Source organism: Amblyraja radiata, chromosome 3 (assembly GCF_010909765.2).
Source record: "Amblyraja radiata isolate CabotCenter1 chromosome 3, sAmbRad1.1.pri, whole genome shotgun sequence".
Taxonomy (NCBI): Eukaryota; Metazoa; Chordata; class Chondrichthyes; order Rajiformes; family Rajidae; genus Amblyraja; species Amblyraja radiata.
Window position 1 is genome coordinate 75,412,975 of NC_045958.1, and position 21,019 is coordinate 75,433,993.

The 21,019-nt window shown below is 42.7% G+C and overlaps 1 protein-coding gene across 1 annotated transcript in view; it reads left to right on the top strand.

The window, feature by feature from the left end:
* Positions 1-21,019, top strand: part of mamdc2 (MAM domain containing 2) — an 86,915-nt gene that overhangs the window by 11,463 nt on the left and 54,433 nt on the right. The window contains exon 3 of the mRNA XM_033018118.1: positions 18,105-18,361. Coding sequence (XP_032874009.1) covers positions 18,105-18,361 — 257 coding nt within the window. The remainder of the gene's footprint in view (positions 1-18,104; positions 18,362-21,019) is intronic.

Below are 21,019 nucleotides of genomic sequence, written 5' to 3' on the forward strand. Positions count from 1 at the left end.
TCTATCATTTCTTTTAATGATATTTCAGATTTTCAGCATTTCAGAGTTGTAGTGATGTAGCACAGAAACAGGCCTTTGGCCCATCCTTTCCATGCCATCAAGTACCCATCCAAACAAGTCCTATTAACCAGCACTTGCTACTTGCACTTCTGTACTTGTCTAGTGAAATATTAGAACTTAATAGTTCTTAAAAGTCATGAGAGCCTCTGTTCTCCCTTCCCCCCTCTCACATCAAGCAAGAGGTATAGAAGTGTGAAAATTCACACCTCCTGATTCAGGGAGTTTCTTCCCAGCTGTTATCAGGCAACCAAACCATGCTACCACGAACCAGAGAGTGGTCCTGAGCTACCATCTACCTCACGGGGAGACCCTCGGATTATCTTTAATTGGACTTTACTTGACTCTACCACCGGGTGGCGCCATCAGTGATGGCAGCCTCGCCAACCGTCTGTCTGTCCTTTCGTCTTTTTTGTTATTTTTAGTGTGTTTTAAAAGTTTGTGTTAATGTTGTCTGGTTTGTTTTATGTAGGGGATGGGGTGGGGGAGAGGGGGTCGGCGGAAACTTTTAAAAATCTCCTACTTTGCCGGAGATGTGATTGTTTTCTGGATCGTAAATCCAGTCGCTCTACGGCCTAACATCATGGAACTGGCGGCCTTGCTCGAGACTGACTTTGTGCCCCACCGCGGGGCCGTGGACTTATCATCGGATTCCAACATCAAGGAGCTCGCAGTCTCGGGTAGAGACTGATGTCGGGAAGCTCCAAAGTCGCAAAAGGTTCGACCAGCCCTGACCCGAAGTCACATCACCCGGAAGCTGAGATCCCCCCAATGTGAGAGCTTGATTGCTGAAGGCGCGGAGGGCCCGACCGCCGGCTACAGGAGCCAAGATCGTCCCGTCAATGGAGGGCTCGAGACCCCTGACCACAGGAGAACAAAGAAGGGAAGAGATTAAACTTTTTTTTCGCCTTCCATCACAGTGGGGAATGTGGAGGAGTCACTGTGGTGGATGTTCATGTTAAAATGTATTTTGTGTGTCTTGTTGCTTTTTATTGGTATGACTGTATGGCAAATCAAATTCCTCGTATGTTGTAAAACATACTTGGGTAATAAAGTATGATTATAATTATGATTATCTTGCACTAAACGTTATTCCGTTTATCCTGTATCTGTACACTATGGTTGTACTGTACACTTGATTGTAATCATGTATAGTTTTCCGCTGACTGGATAGCATGCATCAAACAAGCTTTTCACTGTACTTCGGTAAACGTGACAATAAACAAAACTAAACTAAACTAAACACCACCACCCCCTCGGGTAGTGCGTTCCAAATTCCAAACACTCTCTGGGTGAAATAATTCTTCCTTATATTAAGTTCATGGGGACTATTGGCCAACCTCAAATCAACTCAAACTTGAGCTAACCAAAACTTTACTGTCTCAATCCTGATTTTGCTCAAATCACACTTGTTCAACATCACTTTCCTCACTGACACAGCTATACCTTGGCCCAGTCTGATTATGCCTCAAATTTAAAATTTGCAGTTTTGCGGTCAAATCTCTTTATAACCATGATGCTACAATGGTGCAACATTATATTCTGCACACTGGTCTTTCTTTTTACCCTGCCTGTTAAGTACAATACCTTGATTCTACTCATATGTGGTATGATTTAACTCATCAGCACGCAAGCAAGATTTTTACTGTACACATGAAATAATGCACCAATATAAGTACCAATACCAATCCTTTGACCTTTGAGTTCCAATTTTGGTTTCTTGCTCATCCCTGATTTTCATAGCTACACCATTGTCAGCCGTGCCTTCAGTTGCCAAGGCCATAAACTCAGGAATTTTCTCCATAAAATTCACTGCCTCTTCAATTCTACCCCTTTAATGTGCTCCCTAATATCTAGGCCCATGAAGACTTTAATATGTATTTTGAGCCATTTAACATAGGCTATATGTAAGACTATGCCAAAGGTGGTTACAATGCACTTAAAAATCTTTCAGGATTTTGCAAAGTGCTGTTGATTTTATTCTGTTTTGTTTCCTCACTGTGCAATTAACCTTTTGTATTATACAGTATTATCCAATCTTCTGCATTGTAAAACCATGTCAGAAACTAAGGTTGATCAACTCCCCAGTTGACAACAAACTTGATGCTCTTACCCATCAATGGTCATTAAACCATTGGATGCATTTTAACACCTCAGAATTCATCCTCTCATTTGGGGATGGAATTACAAATGAGAGTGTGAATAATGCTGATGAATCTCAGAATACAGTCTGGCAAATAATGAAAAAGGGGAATGCAGTTTGATAAAGTTGTACAGATTACAATCCAAAATTGGTTAATTTCTAAGAGGACAGATTTGGAAACAATAAAAGTAATGTAAAAATTGTATCACTGTAGAACTTTACTGAAATCTGACTGGGAGAAACTTTGCTCTGTCTTATTTTATGTTATTTTATTTTATTTATCTTATTTTAGGTTATGGAGTCTTTGGAAATATTTTATAAAGCATTTATATGGATGACACCTGATATGTAAGTTTATAATTATCAGGAAAAACCAAACAACTCGTATCAGAATCTCTCAAAGTGGAAATGTTGAGAGGAGAGAGGGGGGTAGATGTGGACTTAGTGGGTGACCTGATGAAAATCTTTAAATTGATAGAGATTGTAGGTAGATGTGGTCAAAGGGAAAAACAAAAGAAGCTGTAAATATCACAAGGTGACAGAGGGTGAAGAGCTGAGCTTCATTTAAAGGGAAGCTTGATAAAAAAAGCAAGAAGAAATTCTGTTTCTATTGCACCTTCCACATTATCCCACCCTTAAATGAGGTTGTTTTGAAGCACACTTTAAATTTGGAGACCCAAATTAGTGCACATCAAGCTTGCACAAGCAACAATGTAATAATCTACCTTTCAGTGGTGACTGAATGAAAAGATTTGGCCAGAGGACTGGGGGGGATTTCCGAACCCTTCACGGAAATAGATCCAATGGGATCTTTCATATCTACGTGAGGAGGCAGCCAGAATGTTGGTTTAATATTGACTATGAAAGATGGAATCTCCAGCAGCACAGGACTCCCACGGTGATAACAGCCCTGGGGGGAGCCTTGAACTGACCATAAGAGTGCTACTAACTGAGTCAAAGCTCCCACAAAATGTACACTTATGACAGAAAGGAATACAAGTATACAGGAATGAGCAGGAATGGGAGGATGGAGTTCAGTGCCAGCATAGGCCAGCTGGGCTGAACGGCCTATTTCCCAATGGTATATGCATCGCTTTATGTGTCACAGATGGGAGAAATGTACCTCTGCTTAATGAGAGAAAATTAGAGAAAACAAAGGGATGTAAAGATGGGAATAGCCTAATTGTTAGTCCCTTCGTCCCCCCCCCCCCCCCCCCCCCCCCCCTCCCCTCCTACCAACAAATTGCCCCCTTGGATTTTATTTTTCCAAAGGCATATCAATTTTTAAAATTCAGTGTTTATGTCTGGGGCTGGCTTGGTTCAATTCAAAATAAGATGGAATGGAGAAGCTGGGCCAAGATGGGGGAGGGACAGGGTTACCCATAAAGCAACAGCTGCTTCCAAACTGGCACCAGCCTTCATTTCCTCTAAGACCACAAAGGATCCTGTGGTGTTTTTATTTCCAATCTCTGCTGAGCAGCAGCAAGCTGATGGAAAGCACATCGTCAGTCATATCATTGGTCTTGGTGGTCTTGACCCGAAATGTCACCCATTCCTTCTCCGGCTGAATTACTCCAGCTTTTTGTGTCTATCTTCTGTCACACCATTGATCTGCTTCCAGGGCTGGTGAGGTAATAGACCGACTGAGGACTGGCTCACCACCACCTTCCTAGGAATGATTAGGAGTGGGCATTAAATGCCAGCCTTGCCAGTGATCTTCTTCTTCTTCTTCTTTGGAGTTTTACGGCAGCCGGCATCCGCAATGTTGCATTGCTGCCACCTTCTGGCTTCATTCCACAGTACTCATGTCTTTACATTATATCCTTTTTATAAGGCCAGAGGCCCTCAAGAAATCAAACAACAACTTTATTCCTGTTCCTTTCCCTCCACACTCTAGAATATTCTTTACTGATATTTCTGTCAATCCAATTTTCCTCATTTCAATGATCATAAATCCTCTTTCTGTCTCATATCTCCTACATGCAACTAGGGCATGCTGAACTGTTTCTGGCTGATGGCATTCCTCACACAGCCCAGTAGGGTGTTTTCCCAATATTTTTAATGTGCTGTTCAGGTGAGTGTGTCCTATCCTCAATCTTGTTAATACTACCTGTTCCCTCCTCTTCTTGCTGTAATGCCCACTTGCCAGTGATGCCTGCTTAACATCATTAAATAAACAAATTGTCATTGTGACCATCAGCATTCAAGGTTAGAAGCAAGTGGCCAGTCAATGTCCTTGATTGGCTCAGGAAGTTGATAGGTCCACAGTATCACATTGCTCCCTTCATTAACAACACCCTCAGTACTGCAATGAAGTATCAGCCTCAATCTTTTATTTACAAGTCTCTAAAGCAGGAAAACCCTGTAACCGTCTGACTTGGAGAAGACAAGGCCAGAGAATGAATTCTGATGGGTGTGCTCCTGCTGTGCTTTTGGGGAGGAAACTAGAAAGCACGCTAGGATTCTAGACCATGTGAGCTTACCGATTTGGAAGTGGGGAGGGGGATACAGGGTGCTGTGGAAGAAACCTTCCTGGATTTCTGTAGTATATTCAATACATGGCGTGTACTGCAGACCTGATGCACCAGTTGTGGAGGGAATTAATGTAAAGGGTGGTGGGTAGGATGCAAATCAAGAGGTCGGCTTTGACTTGATGGTGTAGGGGTTCTTAATTTAGTTTAATTTGTCATGTGTACCAAGGTGTAGTGACAAGTTTTTTGTTGAATGCTAACCGTCAACAAAAAGACTCTGCAAGATTACAATCATGCTGTCCACAGGGTACAGATAAAGGATAAAGGGCACAACATTTTGTGCAAGATAAATTCGATAAAGTCTGATTACAGATAGTTCAAAGGTCTCCAATAACGATAAATTGGTCAGAACAGCACTAGCTGATGAGAGGATGGTGCAGTTGCCTGATAATAGCTGGGAAGAAGCTGTCCTTGAATCTGGAGGTATGTGTTTTCAAACATCTATAGCTCTTGCCTGATGGGAGAGTGGAAAAGTGGAGTGACCAGGGTGAGATCGGTCCTTGATGATCTGGGCTTTGTCCACATCTCTGCAATTTCTTACCGTCTTGGATAGAGCTGTTTCAAAACCATGCTGTGATGCACCCCCAATAAAGTGCTTTCTATGGCGCATTTGTAGAAGTTGGTCAGAGTTGTTGGGAACCCTTCTGGGAACTTCCTAAGCCTTCCGAGGAAGTCGAGGTGTTGTTGTGCTTTCTTGGCCTTAGCTTCAATGTGGCTGGTCCAGGACAAATTGCTGGTGATATTTATTCCTAAGTACCTGAAGCTTTCGACCATCTCTACTTCAACGCCATCAACGTGGGTGGGTGTACTACTTTGCCTCGTGAAGTCAACACAGTCTCCTTTGTTTTGATGACATTGAGAGAGAGGTTGTTGTCTTGGCGTCAAGTTACGAGGTTCCCAATCTCCTTCCTGTATTCCATCTTGTCATTATTTGATACCCGGCCCACTATGGTGGTGTCGTTCGCGAACCTGGAAATTTGTGGAACTAATACTAGATACCCGGTATTGTGATATCTGCCTGCATGGTCTCCAATTTGATAATGGGCAACACATAAAACTGCATGGAGGACCTGGCCACAGAAAGGTCGGGTGCTTAAAAAGTGGTGTTTGCAGCCTATCTGTAATGTGTGTCCACCAGAAGGGTCCACTTAGCACTCCACCATTCCTTTACTGTTGGATATTGGTCAGACCAGATGTCAAATATATTCTTGATTCTGTTGAAACCCTGTTATTGTAAATTAGGGATATCTTATTTTTCTGTTGTATTATTTTTAATATGTATTTCCTTTAGGCAGAAAGGCATCAAAATCATGGAAAATCAGTGGTGCATTTAAAAGGAATGCTCTTTACTGATGTAACTCATATCCTTTAAACCTTCTATTCTAAGATTTAATTGCATGGCATCATGGCTATTCAGATATAATTTCATTTTTATAGACCATTTGAGGTTTGGCACCCTGGTGATTTTTCTGAGATCATGGGCGATTATAGAGAAGAAATTTGAAGTGTTCTTTACTATAACAGGCTATAAAAACGAGAACAGAATAACTTGGTAGATCATGATAAACATTGTCTATTTCTTTCTTTGCTGTTGCAATTTCCTTTGTCGCATGGCATTGGAATATTTTGTGCATAGCACCAGGATGCTGGTGTCCTATTGAAAGGGGCTGCGTTGTGTACATTTATCAATTGTTATTTTGTAATAGTCGGCAGATCAAGGTACCGGCAAGTGTCATATACGTAGGTGTGATAAATCTTGCATGCAGCAGCATTACAGGCGCATAGAGTCGGACAGTACACAAAAACAAATTATATAAGACTGAAAATAAAAAGACTACAGAAACAAAACAAACACAATTGGGGAAAAGAACTAACCCTTTGGAATGTAGAGACAAGGCATGCAGATGATGGTTTACAAAAGGCGACACAAAGTCCTGAACTCAGCGGGTCAGGCAGCATCTCTGAAGAACATGGACCGGTGATGTTTTGGGTCGGGTCCCTTCTTCAAACTGCCCATGGTAATGCAAGATGTGGCCTGTAGCATTCTGTTACTGACTGGGATTAGGTTTGTGCAAGTTGGTTCAAGAACATGGGTCTTGGCCCGAAACGTTACCTATTTCCTTCGCTCCATAGATGCTGCTGCACCCGCTGAGTTTCTCATGCATTTTTGTGTACCTTCGATTTTCCAGCATCTGCAGTTCCTTCATGAACAGCTCTAGCAAAGTTGCTTTTCCTATAGACCATGCGACTGATAATATTATTGGGCATATGTGGCTTAATGGGTAATTTCTGTGGGTGATTTACTCTCTCTCATAGACTGAGCTTTTAACAACGCTCTCCATGAGAGACAAGGGAAAAGAGTAAATCAACAAAAAATGTCAGGTATTTATGAACTTGCCCCAACGGTTAAATTATCCTGAAAATCTGTGCTTTGTTGCGTGAGTGATTTTTTTTTTCATGATCCAGCAAACCTAGCAAACTTTCTGACCCTAGTAAAACTAATTTTAAGCACCTGGATTATAATTCTCTCAAATATTTCAAAATCAAATAGAATTTTAATATCATAAAAATGTAATTTCTTCTTGATTTTTATAAGGTCTGGTTCCATTTTTTAAATGTTATATTCTTTAAAATGTTGAAAATTTTAGTTCTGAATAAAACCTTACCCTTCGTGGCTGGAGAATTCTTCATGTGATTGGCTGCTTAGCCAGCTTGATGCCATCACTGTTTCTGGCTACAGTGGATCTCCTGTATCTGATGGGGGAACAATGGAAATCCATGTAGAAACAAAGAACTGCAGATGCTGTTTTGCAAAAAAGAACACAAAGTGCTGGAGTAACTCAGCGACATCCTCTGCAAACACTTTCCTTCAGCTCCGCAACACCTTTGGTGATGGCTGCAAATTGCGGCCCAATATTCTGTGACCTCTCCGTGGAGGCTGGTGATCTGGTTTCAAGCTGTCCCAAGGCTAAACTGCCTTCTCATAGCTAATGGCCCTTCAGAGGCTGATACCGAACTGAGGCTGATACTCAAAGTGAAAATGTTTTTAAAACTGCTGATGCAGGAAAATCTGAAATTAAAACAGAAGACGCTGGAAAATCTTGGCTGCATCTGTGGGAAGACAAAGAATGTTAACATCGTCGAAGACTAGAGGGCACAGCTTTAAGGCGAAAGGGGCAAAGTTTAAAGGAGCTATGCGAGGCAAGTTTTTTTACACAGAAGGTGGTGGGTACCATGGATAGTGGTGGAGGTAGATACAATAGTGGCATTCAAGATGTTTTTGGATAGGCAGGGAATAGAGGGATTTAGATAATGCACAGGCAGAGGGGATTAATTAATCTTGACATCATGTTGGATACAGCCACTGTGAGACAAAGGTCCACTTCCTGTGCTGTTCTATGTTCTATGTCCTAACATTGAGGAAAGAGATGAAAAAGAAAGGTAATCTTATGTTGCACAGAGGATGCGGAGAAAAATAGACAGAACAAAGCTTAGAGCTCCAGACTTGCACTACCACAGATATAATCTTTGTTTTATCCACCCCTTCCACTAACCTCACTGCAATTTAAAACAGCCTTTTCATGTCTCCCTTCCCCAGCACTGACAAAGGGTCTCTGACCTGAAATGTGAACTCTATTTTTCTTTTCACAAATGCAGACTGATCTGCTGAGTATTTCCAGTGTTTTCTGTTTTATTCTCACTTGCGAAGTCATTTAACGCGAGTGCACACTTGTTCCTGCTCTGGTTGGAGTCTCACACCATCTATTGAGTTGGTATCTACTTATGAATGAATATCTTGCTTCCCAAATAAGTCACGATGCACAGCTTTTTTTAGCACTTTATCCAGCTGTTTTATCGTTGTCCCGATGGTGTCACTTCATTGGAATGCTTGCTCTATTCCTCTCTTCTTTTAAATCTGCCTTGCTGCATAATCAGTGAGGGAAAGACGCTCAATGATCAGGATTACTAGTTTAAAACACAGTGGCATAGCTGGTAGAGTTGCTGCCTCACAGCGCCAGAGGCCCTGGTTCCATCTTGATTATTTTGATTAGTACGGGTGTCAGACTTATAATCCCGACCTCGGGTGCTGTCTGTGTGGAGTTTGCACTTTCTCCCGGTGACCCCGTGGGTTTCCTCCGTGTGCTCCAGTTTTCTCCTACTTCCCAACGACATGCGGGAGTGTAGGTTAATTTTCCTTTGTAAATTGCGCTTTGTGAGTGGGGAGTGGTTCGATTCAATGATTCGCTGATACTTTGTGTCAACTGTACCTACTTGCAGTGCAATGCTTTGTTTTGCATACAACCCATTAAAATCACAAAGCAGGCCTCCACCTGGGCGGAACACAAGAACCACCACGTTTCTGACGCCGACAAAGTTACAAAAGTTCACCGAACAGTCCGAGTGGATGAGAAAGTGGGATAACATGGAACTAGTGTGAATGGGTGATTGATGGTCGGCATGGACTTGGTGGGTCGAAGAGCAGTGTCTCTAAACTAAACTAAAACAGAGGAAGATAAGCAACACTCCTGGCAAAGCTCGTAAAGAGGGGATTAGACGGGTTTTTTTAAACTTGCATTTTAATAACCGCAATAATGATCTCAGAAATTCCCCCAAAACATTTGATGCCACGAGAAAAATGTTTTGAAAATAGTAATGCAGGAAAAGCAGGGAGATTCCCACAAGCAGAGGCGAGATGATAAATGATGATAAATGATGATAAATGATGGTTGTGATACAGCGGGAAGGAACGGGATTGACGAGTACACGAGTGAGCTCACCTGCTCTTCTTCGAAACAGTTCTATCCCCCCCATCCCCCCCCTCCCCCCTTACCTAAGAGGGCAAATAAGCCCATGGTTTTACATCGCACCTGATCGACAGCCCTACCACATAGCGATAGATTTTTATTTTGTTTTTAGATTTCTGTAGTGTTATTTGAATCCACTGAGTCTGAGATTGTAGGGCAATCAAGGCATTCCCTTTGTAGTGCTCCATTGTAATCATCTTCCTTTAGCAACTGATAAGTTGTGACTGGCACTGTGCTGATGCCATCCAATCCAGTTTGCAAGGGTAGCCCATCTCTCTGGCAGGAACTTGCATGCAAGACTATGATGTAATATCCACAACTCGCGAGCCGTCCTGAACTACTATCTACCTCATTGGTGACCCTCAGACTTTCTTTGATCGGACTTTACTGACTTTACCTTGCACTCAACTTTATTCACTTATCATGAATCTATACACTGTAAATGGATGGATTGTAATCATGCAGACAAAAATGCTGGAGAAACTCAGCGGGTGAGGCAGCATCTATGGAGCGAAGGAATAGGCGACGTTTCGGGTTGAGACCCTTCTTCAGTAATCATGTATTGTCTTTCTGCTGACTGGTTAGCATGCAGCAAAAGCTTTTCACTGTACCTCGGTATACGTGGCAATAGACTAAACTGAACTATCCTGCCCTGCCTCTCTGGCAGTGTGATGGACTGAGGTGCCAAAGACATGGATCATTCTTGGCAAATGTAGGCTGAGGTGGTGATGGAGTTGGGTGTGTTACGGATGTGGTGAAGAAATGGCAACTGAAATAAAGATCAAAATGTGGATTTGTTTCAGGCTCACGTCAGTCAGTTCAATCATTTAAAACTGATTGCTGTTGGTTTAGTGTGTTTTGTCAATGTGCAGTGGTAATGCTGAGTACTTGGAAGACGTTGAATTGTTTCCTTATTTTAATTGTCAGATGTGGTGATTTGACCTCCCATGAACAACAACAAAACTGAAGCACGATGCTGTGGGAAGCTGCAATGTTTGTAGAAACCTACATGTGCTCTTCAAAAGATGAAAAGTTCCTGTTAACGGTTTGCTTTGAAATATGTGAGAGATTATTTCCTGATTCGGAACTGCTCTTGCAGCCCAGTAACAATCTGCTCGCGCTTCTCCAATTCTTGCTCTTGATCATAATCATTCCACCATTGGCGATTGTGCTCTCTGCTGCCAAGACCCTGAGCTCTGCAATTCCCTCCCTAAACCTTGTCTGCCCTAATATAGTCCCATTCAACTGGATATCTAATTGTGTCCAGAAATGTTGACCATGAAATGCCTTGGTACGTTTCACAATGCAAAAAGATACCGCCCTAGAAATTCTTATATGCTTGTATCACATTTAACAATCCATTTTCTATCATATAGCACATATTCATGAGCCATGCAAAAGCTCTTCAGACCTGCTATATAAAACTCTCCTTCTTTTATTTCTGTGCCATGTATCAGGAATAAAGTTTTGCTTGGCATCTCTATTAGAGAAATATACAGGCATATCTCCATGTAGAGTCATACAGCATGGAAACAGGCCCTTCAGCCCACTCCAACCACAAAGCCCCATCTAGGCGATTCCCATTTGCCAGCACCTAGCCCTTATTCCACTAAACCTGTCCTGTTCATGTACCTGTCCAAATGTATTTTAAATGTTGTTATTGTACTTATCTCCACTTCTTCCTCTGGTAGCTTGTTCCATGTACCCATTACCATTCATGTGAAAAAAATGTCCCTCGGGTTCCTATCAAATCTTTCCCCTCATGCCTTAAAATTATCACCTCTAGTTCTAGATTGCCCAACCCTGGAAAAAGATGAACCTTATCTATTTCCCTCATGGTTTTATGTACCTCCATAAGGTCACCTGTCAGCCTCCCGCACGACAAGGAATAAAGTCCTAGCTTGCCAAACCATGCGCTATAGCTCAAGCCCACAAGTCTTGGCAACAGCCTTGTAAATATTCTCTGCACTTTTTCCAACTTAATGGCATCTTTCCTATAGCTGGGCGACCAAAACTGCACACAATAGTCCAGGTGCAGCATCACCAGGATCAGAGGAAGATGGTGCACTTCTTTTGGGACAATGAAAAGTACTGTATCTCTGCAGTCTACTCTACCTCCCCGACTGCACTACCAGATCAGGAACAGCTTCTTCCCCTCTGTTATCAGATGTTTGAGCGGTCTTTGCATAGGCCGAGGCACTGTCCGATTCACCTCTACCCCATCGTAGTCAATCGATGTTGCCTGTGGAACTATGGGCTACAATGTTCTGCGCCCTGTATCTCCCCCTTTGCTCTATCTATTGTACTCGAGTTTGAGTTGATTGTAATAATGAATGATTTATCTTATTTGTTGGTTAGCATCCAAAACAAAGCTTTTCACTGTACCTTGGTACACATGACAACAATAAACAAGTCTAAACCTAAAGAATAGTAAGGAAGCATGCCTTAACAACTACAGTCCAGTGACATCTACCATCATGAAGTGCAGCAAGGGACTGGTGATGGCACACATTAACTCCGGCCTCCTCAGTCAGCCTTGATCCACTGCGGTCTGTTAAATGTTGCAACAGGTCTACAGCAGATATCATCACCCTGGCCCTAAAATCATCTCTGGCATATCTAGAAAAAGAGGACTCCTATTTATCGACTATAGCTTCACTGTTAATACCAAAATCCCATCCAAAATCATCTCCAAACTCCTGAACCTAGGAATCAGTGCCTCCCTCTTCCACTGGATTGTTGACTGTCTGATCCTTATGCCCCTGTCCCACTTAGGAAACCTGAACGGAAACCTCTGGATACTTTGCGCCCCACCCAAGGTTTCCGTGCGGTTCCCGGAGGTTCCCGGAGGTTTTTGTCAGTCTCCCTACCTGCTTCCATTACCTGCAACCCCCGGCAACCACCTGCAACCTCCGGGAACCGCACGGAAACCTTGGGTAGGGCGCAAAGTCTCCAGAGGTTTCCGTTCAGGTTTCCTAAGTGGGACAGGGGCATTAGACTACAATCTATCAGGATAGGTGATAACGCCTCCTCCACAATAATTCTCAACACTGGTGCCCACAAGGATGTGTTCTCAGTGCCTTGCTATTCTCCCTTATACACTCACAACTGTTTGGCCAAATTTGGCTCTAACTCCACCTATCAGTTTGTAGATGACACCGGATCACAAACAATGACGAGATAATGTACAGGAATGAGTTAGAAAACTTATTAACATTATGTCAGAACAACAACCTATCCCTCAATGTCAGCAAAGTGAATTAGGTAGTTATTAAGTTCAAGATGCGTAGTGGAGTACTTGCCTTAATCTTCATCAATGGTGCTACAGTGAAAATGGTTGAGAGCTTCAAGTTCCTTGGGATTAATATTACCAATGACGTGACAGTCATGAAGGCACATCTCTGCTTCCATAGGAGGCTGAGAACATTTGGCAGGTTTCCAATTACTTTAACTATCTCTACAAATACACCATAGAATACATACTATTGGGTTGCTTCACAGCTTGTTTTGGAAACAGCTCTGCCTAAGACTGTAAGAAATTACAGAGAGTTGTAGATGTAACCCAGTTCATCTCTCACACACACCAGATTTCCTACCATTGGCTCCATCTACACATCATGCTGCCTTGGAGAAGCAGCCAACATAATCAGACATTCCTCACCCCAGTTATTCCTCCTTCTCCCTGCTACCATCGGGCAGAAGGTACAGAAGTCTGAAAGCATGCACCATCAGATTCTGGGTTATCAGGCTTCTGAACAGCCCTTGCATATGTTGGAGTGCTGTCTGATTCACCTCTACTCCATTGTGGACATAAGTCTTTGTCTATGAAGCAGATGCTCTACAATGCTGAGAACCATATTCTGCATTCTTCTCCTGAGAGCTGTTGAGAGGTCAAATTTAAGAAGCAAGTATATTGTAAATGGCTGAACCCTCAGGAGCATTGATGTACAGAAGGATCTTGGGGTGCAAGTCCCGAACACCCTGAATGTAGCAACACAATTAGATAGGGTGCTAAAGAAAGCATCTAGCATATTTGCTTTTATAGGTCAGAGCTCTGGGTATCAATACTCGGAAGTCTGAATATTGTGCACAATCTGGCAGTACAACAAAGCAGGATCTGAAAGTTTGAAGCGGGTGCAGAAGAAATTCACTGGGATGTTTTCTCTGGATCATCAAAGGTCGATGCCCCATATACACCAGGGTATATGATAGAACCTGATAGAAATATATAAAATTACGTGAGACAGAGATAGGGCAGATAGCCTTTCCCCCCCAAGTTGGAAATATCCAATACAAGAGGACATAGAGGTAAAGTTTAAGGAGATGTGTGGTGCAAGTTTTTTCACACAGAAGGTGGTGTGTGTGGAGAGTGCTGCCAGGGAGGTTGGTGGAAGCATACACAATAGCACCATGTAAGACACATCTAGATGCGCACATGAATAGGCAGGTGATGGAGGGATATAAATTATATTTGGCCCGATGGAAAATTGGCATCATGGTCAGCATAACTGGCATTGCCCGCGGCCTGCAACTGGGTTGATGGATCTCGCGTCTTTCTCTCATTCTCTGCGCTGCTGTTCAGGCAGCAGCGGTGTACAGACCATCGGTATCAATCATTTCACATTTGTTTAATCCCTTCACAGGTGGTTAATCCCACATGCTGCCAATGATATCAGATGATGAAGAGTTGATTCATTGTGAATTTATAACCTGGTTGAATACATTTGCATTCTTTAATCCGATCCACTCATCTTTTTGCTGAAAATTTTGTGGATTGGCATTTCATACATTCTCCGAGTTAAACTAAGAGCCAGTTGTCAACACCCCCCTCCCCCCCTTGCATTTATGGCTCTGGGTAAGGATCTCTCTGGCGGTGTCAATTATTTAGAGTTCAAGAAACCTTGTGTGGAATCTACTTTAAGATTTTGGAGGCATTTTGTTTGTTAGCTTGATCATGTTCGAAAGGCAGTTGTTAATTTTAATGCTGAACATTCTTGGCCTTCCGAGGCAGTGCATTTCAACCCTCCATGTAAGAAAACTCATCATTATCAGTTCTAAATGGCCTGGCTCTTTCTCCTGAGGCTTTGCCTCTCAGCTTCCATCTGGTCAATCTCTCTTTGTACCACATGTGTTAAGGCAAGTGGAGCAAATGTGGCTAAGTGCTAATCGTTAATTCAGTCACTTGGAATGGTGAAGCAGGTTTGAGCGTCTACCTTACCTCCTCTTCTTATCTTCATGCCGTGGAAACAATAGAAATACTTTGTTCAACATTCCTAATTAACAGTTGATGTTATTCGGCTTGGAACCTTATCCTGTAAACAATTGAAAGGATAGAGGCACAAGGAATTGCTGACGCTGGAATCTTGAGCAAACTCAGGGGGACAGACAACATCTGTGGAGGGAATGGACAGGTGAAACTTTGGGTCAGGATCCTTCTTCAGACAGAAGTAGAGGGAAAAAGCTGGAAAAGAGAGATATGGTGGGACAAAGACTGGCTGGTGATAGGTGCTCAGTCTGAAGAAGGGTCTTGACCCAAAACGTCACCCATTCTTTCTCTCCAGAGATACTGCCTGTCCTGCTGAGTTAGTCCAGCATTTTGTGTCTATCTTAGGTGATGGGCAGATACGGGTGAGAGGGGGTGATTGGCAGATGGGTGAAGTAACAAAGGCCAAGGTGAAAGGAGACAAAGCGGTGCCAGATAAGGAGAGAAAATTAGTGAAATGTAAAACCCGAGGGAGGGATATAGGATGGTGCAGAATTAAAAGAATTACTGAGCTGATTACTCATTTTCAATTTATGACAGTAAGGTACTAGATCAAACAGCTGAGCACATCTAATATTTTGCTGTTGGTTTAATAATGCTTGATCGCTGGAGCCATCTGCAGGGAGCCGCTACATCAGATTACTCTCCCTCACCTCCGCAATTAGGCATATAAGCCTAACCTTTAGATTTATTCAAGCTGAATAAACTTTGGTGAAAGATCTTGGGGATGAGTTGCTATGTTGAAGCAGCATTATTGAACCAACTGAACCTTCCTACCAACAACAAAAGAGCAGTCCTGAACTACAATCTACCTCACTGGAGACCCTTGGACTATCAATGATCGGACTCTACTAGCTTTATCTTGCACCAAACGTTATCCACTTTATTCCCTTTCCCATGTATCTGTACACTGTGGATTGTAATCATGTATTGTCTTTCCACTGACTGGTTAGCACGCAGCAAAAGCCTTTCAATGTACCTCGGTACACGTGACAATAAACTTAACCAACTAGCAAAACCTATAGCTTCAATCAAAGGAGTGGTGCTGGTAGGTTTTGCCTCTGAGCTGGAAGGTTGTGTGTTCAGGATACACCGGAACACCAAGCTTTAGGCTGACGATCTCCAATGATGCAGTCCCGATGGAATGCTGCACTATCGGATATGCTGTCCTTGAGGTAATATGCTGACCTTGTCTATTTTCTAAACTCATTGGAAGAAAAGGAGGGAGGGATGGTGGGGTTGTATCCAATGCCCTGGCCAATAGCTAGCATCTGTACCGACCTCCTACAGCCATGATCACATTGGTGTTTGTTAGATCCTGATCTGTGGCATTTTCAACCATTCTCCAAAAGACCTCATTGATAGTGAAGCATCTTGGATGGTCCTGAGATGGTGATAGGTGCTCTGGAAATACAATACTCATTGTTTATCTTTCAATACATTGGTTTGATTCCCTAGTTAAGCTCTGACTGAAACACTTCAATTTTTCAAGTCCCATTCTGCTTCAACTTTTTGGAAAATTATGTTTTTTCGCACTCTGACGGTAATCAAAACCAGGCAAACACATTAACCGGGCCAAGTGATCCTGATCACTTCATGATATTTTGATGAAGTATTGACAACAGAGCTCGGATGAAAAGGAGATGGTGGCGTCCCAGTGCACCTTCTGTCTTACTCCATCCTGGTGGTAACTTGCAAGGTTTGAAGAAGCCTTTCCAATTTGCTATGATGTATTTTATAAATACTGCAACCATGGTGCATCAGTGGTGCGATGAGTGAATGTTGGAAGGAGTGCCAATCTAGTTTGTTGGTCTGAAGAAGGGTTTCGGCCCGAAACGTCACCTATTTCCTTCGCTCCATAGATGCTGCTGCACCCGCTGAGTTTCTCCAGCATTTTTGTGTACCTTCGATTTTCCAGCATCTGCAGTTCCTTCTTGAACACAATAGTTTGTTGGTTATTGTATTAAGAGTAAAAAGACGGAGTGGGTTCTTTTCTATGCCATTGGCAACCTCGGCACAAAGCCCATTCCAAATTAGTCTGAAGGAAGGTCTCAACCTGAAATATTTATCTCTTTCCCTCCACATATGCTGTATGACCTGCTGAGTTCTTCTAGCACTTGTATTTTTTACTTAAGATGACAGCATCTGCAGACTCTTGTCTTCATTCCAAATTATTTCTGATTTTGGATTATTGTTATCACTATTTTCCGGTCAATGGTGTGCATCAATTGCACATATCGTAAACCTGTGCAATTATAAAAACATACTTCAGAGTCTCCAGAGATGCTGCCTGCATTACTCCAGCATTTTGTGTCTATCTTCGATTTAAACCAGCATCTGCAGTTCCTTCCTGCATACTTCATAGAAAATTGCTTTCTTGCTATATCGAAAAATGATAACCTGGTATTGTCATAAAAATGGCTGAAATCTGCTACATAATCTAAAAATAAGAATTTTTAAATTGCAGTTTCTACCCCCTGTGACTAGCCTGGGCTTATATTACGATCAATGGCTTTTGAGAAATATATGGAAACATATTAGTTGGATATATTGGGTTACAGTTGTCAGCATGTCAGTAAAGAAAGATATTAGGAGTGACTTTCAAAGCACATCAATTAGTCTCTGGAAGGATTAAGGTGTGAATCAAGGTGTGATCAAAGATAGAAGTGTGAAAACGCACACCTCCCGATTCGGGAACAGTTTCTTCCCAGCTGTTATCAGGCAACTGAATCATCCTACCACAACCAGAGAGCAGCGCTGAACTACTATCTACCTCATTGGTGACCCTCGGACTATCCTTGATTGAACTTTACTGGCTTTACTTTGCAATCAAACATTATTCCCTTATGTATCTGTAAACTGTAAATGGCTCGATTGTAATCATGTATTGTCTTTCTGCTGACTGGATAGCACGCAGCAAAAGCTTTTCACAGTACCTCGGTACACGTGACAATAAACTAAGCTGAAGGTTATCGGAGCTCTCCTATTGGCTAACTAGTAAGCACAATTGGCAGAAGGTCACCACCATGAATAATTTGGTGCGTGGTCGTGCAAAAGCTGACCATGAGGTACAAGATTGGGGGGACCCCTGACATGGTGTGACTGTGACTCTGGACAGATTGATTTCATGGGGATTGCGCTGCTAAACTAGAACAAATGAGCAGACGGCTGCTGTTCTCGACAGTTCCTTGCATTTCACCTTGAGGAGTGAGGGGGGAAAAACAGCCAACAAATGAATAAATATTTATTCCCCCTGCTACTGGTTTGACTTTTTGCTGATCATTACTGCGATCTTTGTCTTGCAGGCCGCTATGTCCACATTGAAGGTTCTCCTGGCAACATTCAAAAAGTGGGTACCCTCAGCAGTCCTGAGCTGCACTCTCTGGGAGAGAGCTGCGTGAGACTCGTGTATCAGATCACAGGCTCAGATCCCGGAAGACTGAACATGTATTTTCGACCAGAAGGGAACAGCTTTGACTTTCTGCTGTGGTCTGCCAGTGATCCATCTGACAGCTGGAAGATTGCCAGCATAGGCGTGAAGAATATAGCAGAGAAATCCAAGGTACTCGGACCCTTTCTCATTATTTAACTATGTTGAATACAATTTATTGTAGAAATGTTGTTGTAGCACATCTGGGCCTCAGTTCATCCGCTCCACATGCCATCAACCATGATTTGGTTACTTCTGGAAGTGACTACCACAATAAATCCCAGGACTTTGCCTGCTTATACCATTCTCAAACATAAGCTCATCCAAAACTACAGCCAGTGAGTAGAAACAAACAACAGCACAAGCTGGCTTCTACCAAAGATAGACACAAAGCGCTGGAGTTGCTCAGCGGGTCAGGCAGCATCTCTGGAGAAGCAGGATTGGTGAACGTTCCGGTCGGCGACCCTCCATCAGAAGAAGTGTCCCGACCAGAAACCGTCACCCATACTTTTTCTCCAGAGATGCTGCCTGACCCGCTGAGTTACTCCAGCACTTTGTGTCTATCCACAGTCAGTGATCTTGCTGAAATCCTTGAGCTGATGGTGCTTGGTGGGGGTGGGGGGGGGGGAAGTTTCAGAAGTGTGCCTCAAGTCCCGGAGTGGACAGTATACAAATGTTGGGATGGTGTGTGACTGGGAGGAGATGATGTTGCCGTGCGCCCTGTTGCCCTTGTCTGTGTAGGCGGTGGAGACTCACAGGTTTAGATACTATACTCACAATTGGTGGGATACCAATGGGGAATGTACAGACTGCAGCCAAACTGAGCCAGTGGTAAGCGAGGCCTCGAGGGTATGTTTATAGTTTACTTGAGGATTGGAATGAATGGAGCAAATGCTGTGCACTAAAAGGGGTAAGGCCTTAAATTAGAAGGAGCTTTGATCATAATAAAAATAATAAACATTTACCAGTCTGACAGACTCCAGGAAGAAGAGTGAGATGAGAGGTTTAGGCAGTAACACTGAGAAAAATAAGAGCTAAACGCTTCATTTTAGAACTAGCTCTGTAATTATCTGTGTAATCCCCTTCAGCTCTCTGTGCCAAGGCAGATTTTCTCTCTAAGATAGACACAAAATGCTGGAGTAACTCGGGGGGGATGGGCAGCACACCTCTGGAGAGAAGAAATGGGGGATGATTCGGGTCAAGACCCTTCTTCAAACCCAAAACGAATCTCGACCCGAAACGTCACCCGATCCCTCTCTCCAGAGATACTGCCTGTTACGCTGAGTTACTCCAGCATTTTTTGTCTATCTTCGATTTAAACTAGAATCTGCAGTTCCTTCCTATATATTTTCTCTCTATCTGAGAATGGCAGACAGGCCCTTGATTTAATCGTTAATCTGAAAGACTGTTCCTCGGACACTGCCACTTTTCCTGTCTCCGAAGTGGGAGTTGGATACCCAGCCTTTGGACCCCAGGGTCACAAAGCTACATCTGGGATGCTTGGTGTAAGTCTGCCTAAGTTGAGCAACTTAAAAACATGGGATCAGCAGGCATACTTCATTTTATTGCTAGTTATTGGAGTTTCCTACAGGCCTTTCCAGCAGCAACTTGGAGCCTGTTCATGTGATGTGGGCAAGTTACATTCTATGGCAGGTCTGCCCAATGACTTGGAGGCCCCTCATGCAAAAATTAATGTGTTTACATTTTGCATAAAATAGCACCGATCACAGGGTGGAAAAAAATATTTACCACAAAAATGTTAAATGAAGTTTTCAAGCTGGTCTTATCACAAACCATATGGGAGCCAAAGTCTAAGTAGGAACCATCTGATCGCTCAGGAAATTAATTGACATAATATAAATAGGTTATTTGCATTATTCTGAGCTTCTTCTTTAGTTCTATATTGCTGTTTTCTTTAGTCACAAAATATAATTTAGCCATCAAAGGGCATGATTTCCACATGTTTCGAATTGAATGCCAGGTGCCCTGTCCCATATCCTGCTGTGGTTGTTTAAAAGTCCTACAGCTCTTCCTGACCCTATTTTGAGCTTTTCCTGCTTCAGATCCAAGCCCACTTGGAAAGATTCAAAACTGCAGTATATAAGGAGGTGATCCAACCACCATGCCTGTAATATGTCTGCATGCCATCTATCCAAATATTCTCTAACTCGCTCTTTTTCCTGTTGGCCTTATACATTTCACCTCAAGTTTCTATCCATTTTCTTTGGAAGTTCCTGTTAAATCTGAATACAAGCTCCTACTGAATCCGATTTTGGCAGGATATATCCCAGATCACACAATACTACCTAAAAATAAATCTCCCCTCTGCTTCTTAAATCCATGTATTCGGACTGAAAATCCTGTTGCCAGAACAAAATGGCACTCTATTTTTATTGACTTTATCAAAAACCTTAATAGTTTTGAGCACTTCAATTAAATCTCTACTTAAACTCCTTTACTCTATTTAATGAAAGTCCCACAGGAAATAGGTAACTAAACTGTGTGAGCTATCATCCCGGTGCAATAGAAAAGTAAGGTAGGGTGCCTTAATGACTACGTCGAGTTGATCTGACATCTACCATCATGAAGTGCTTCAGGAGACTGGTGATGGTGCACATTAACTCTAGCCTCCCAGCCAGCCTAGATCCATTGCATTTTGCTTAACATTGCAACATGGGATCAGCAGGCATAGCTGAGCCCACATCACAGCAGATACCATCACCTTGTCCCTAAACTCATCTCTGGAACACCTAGACATTGAGGACTTCTACATTAAACTCTGATTTATCG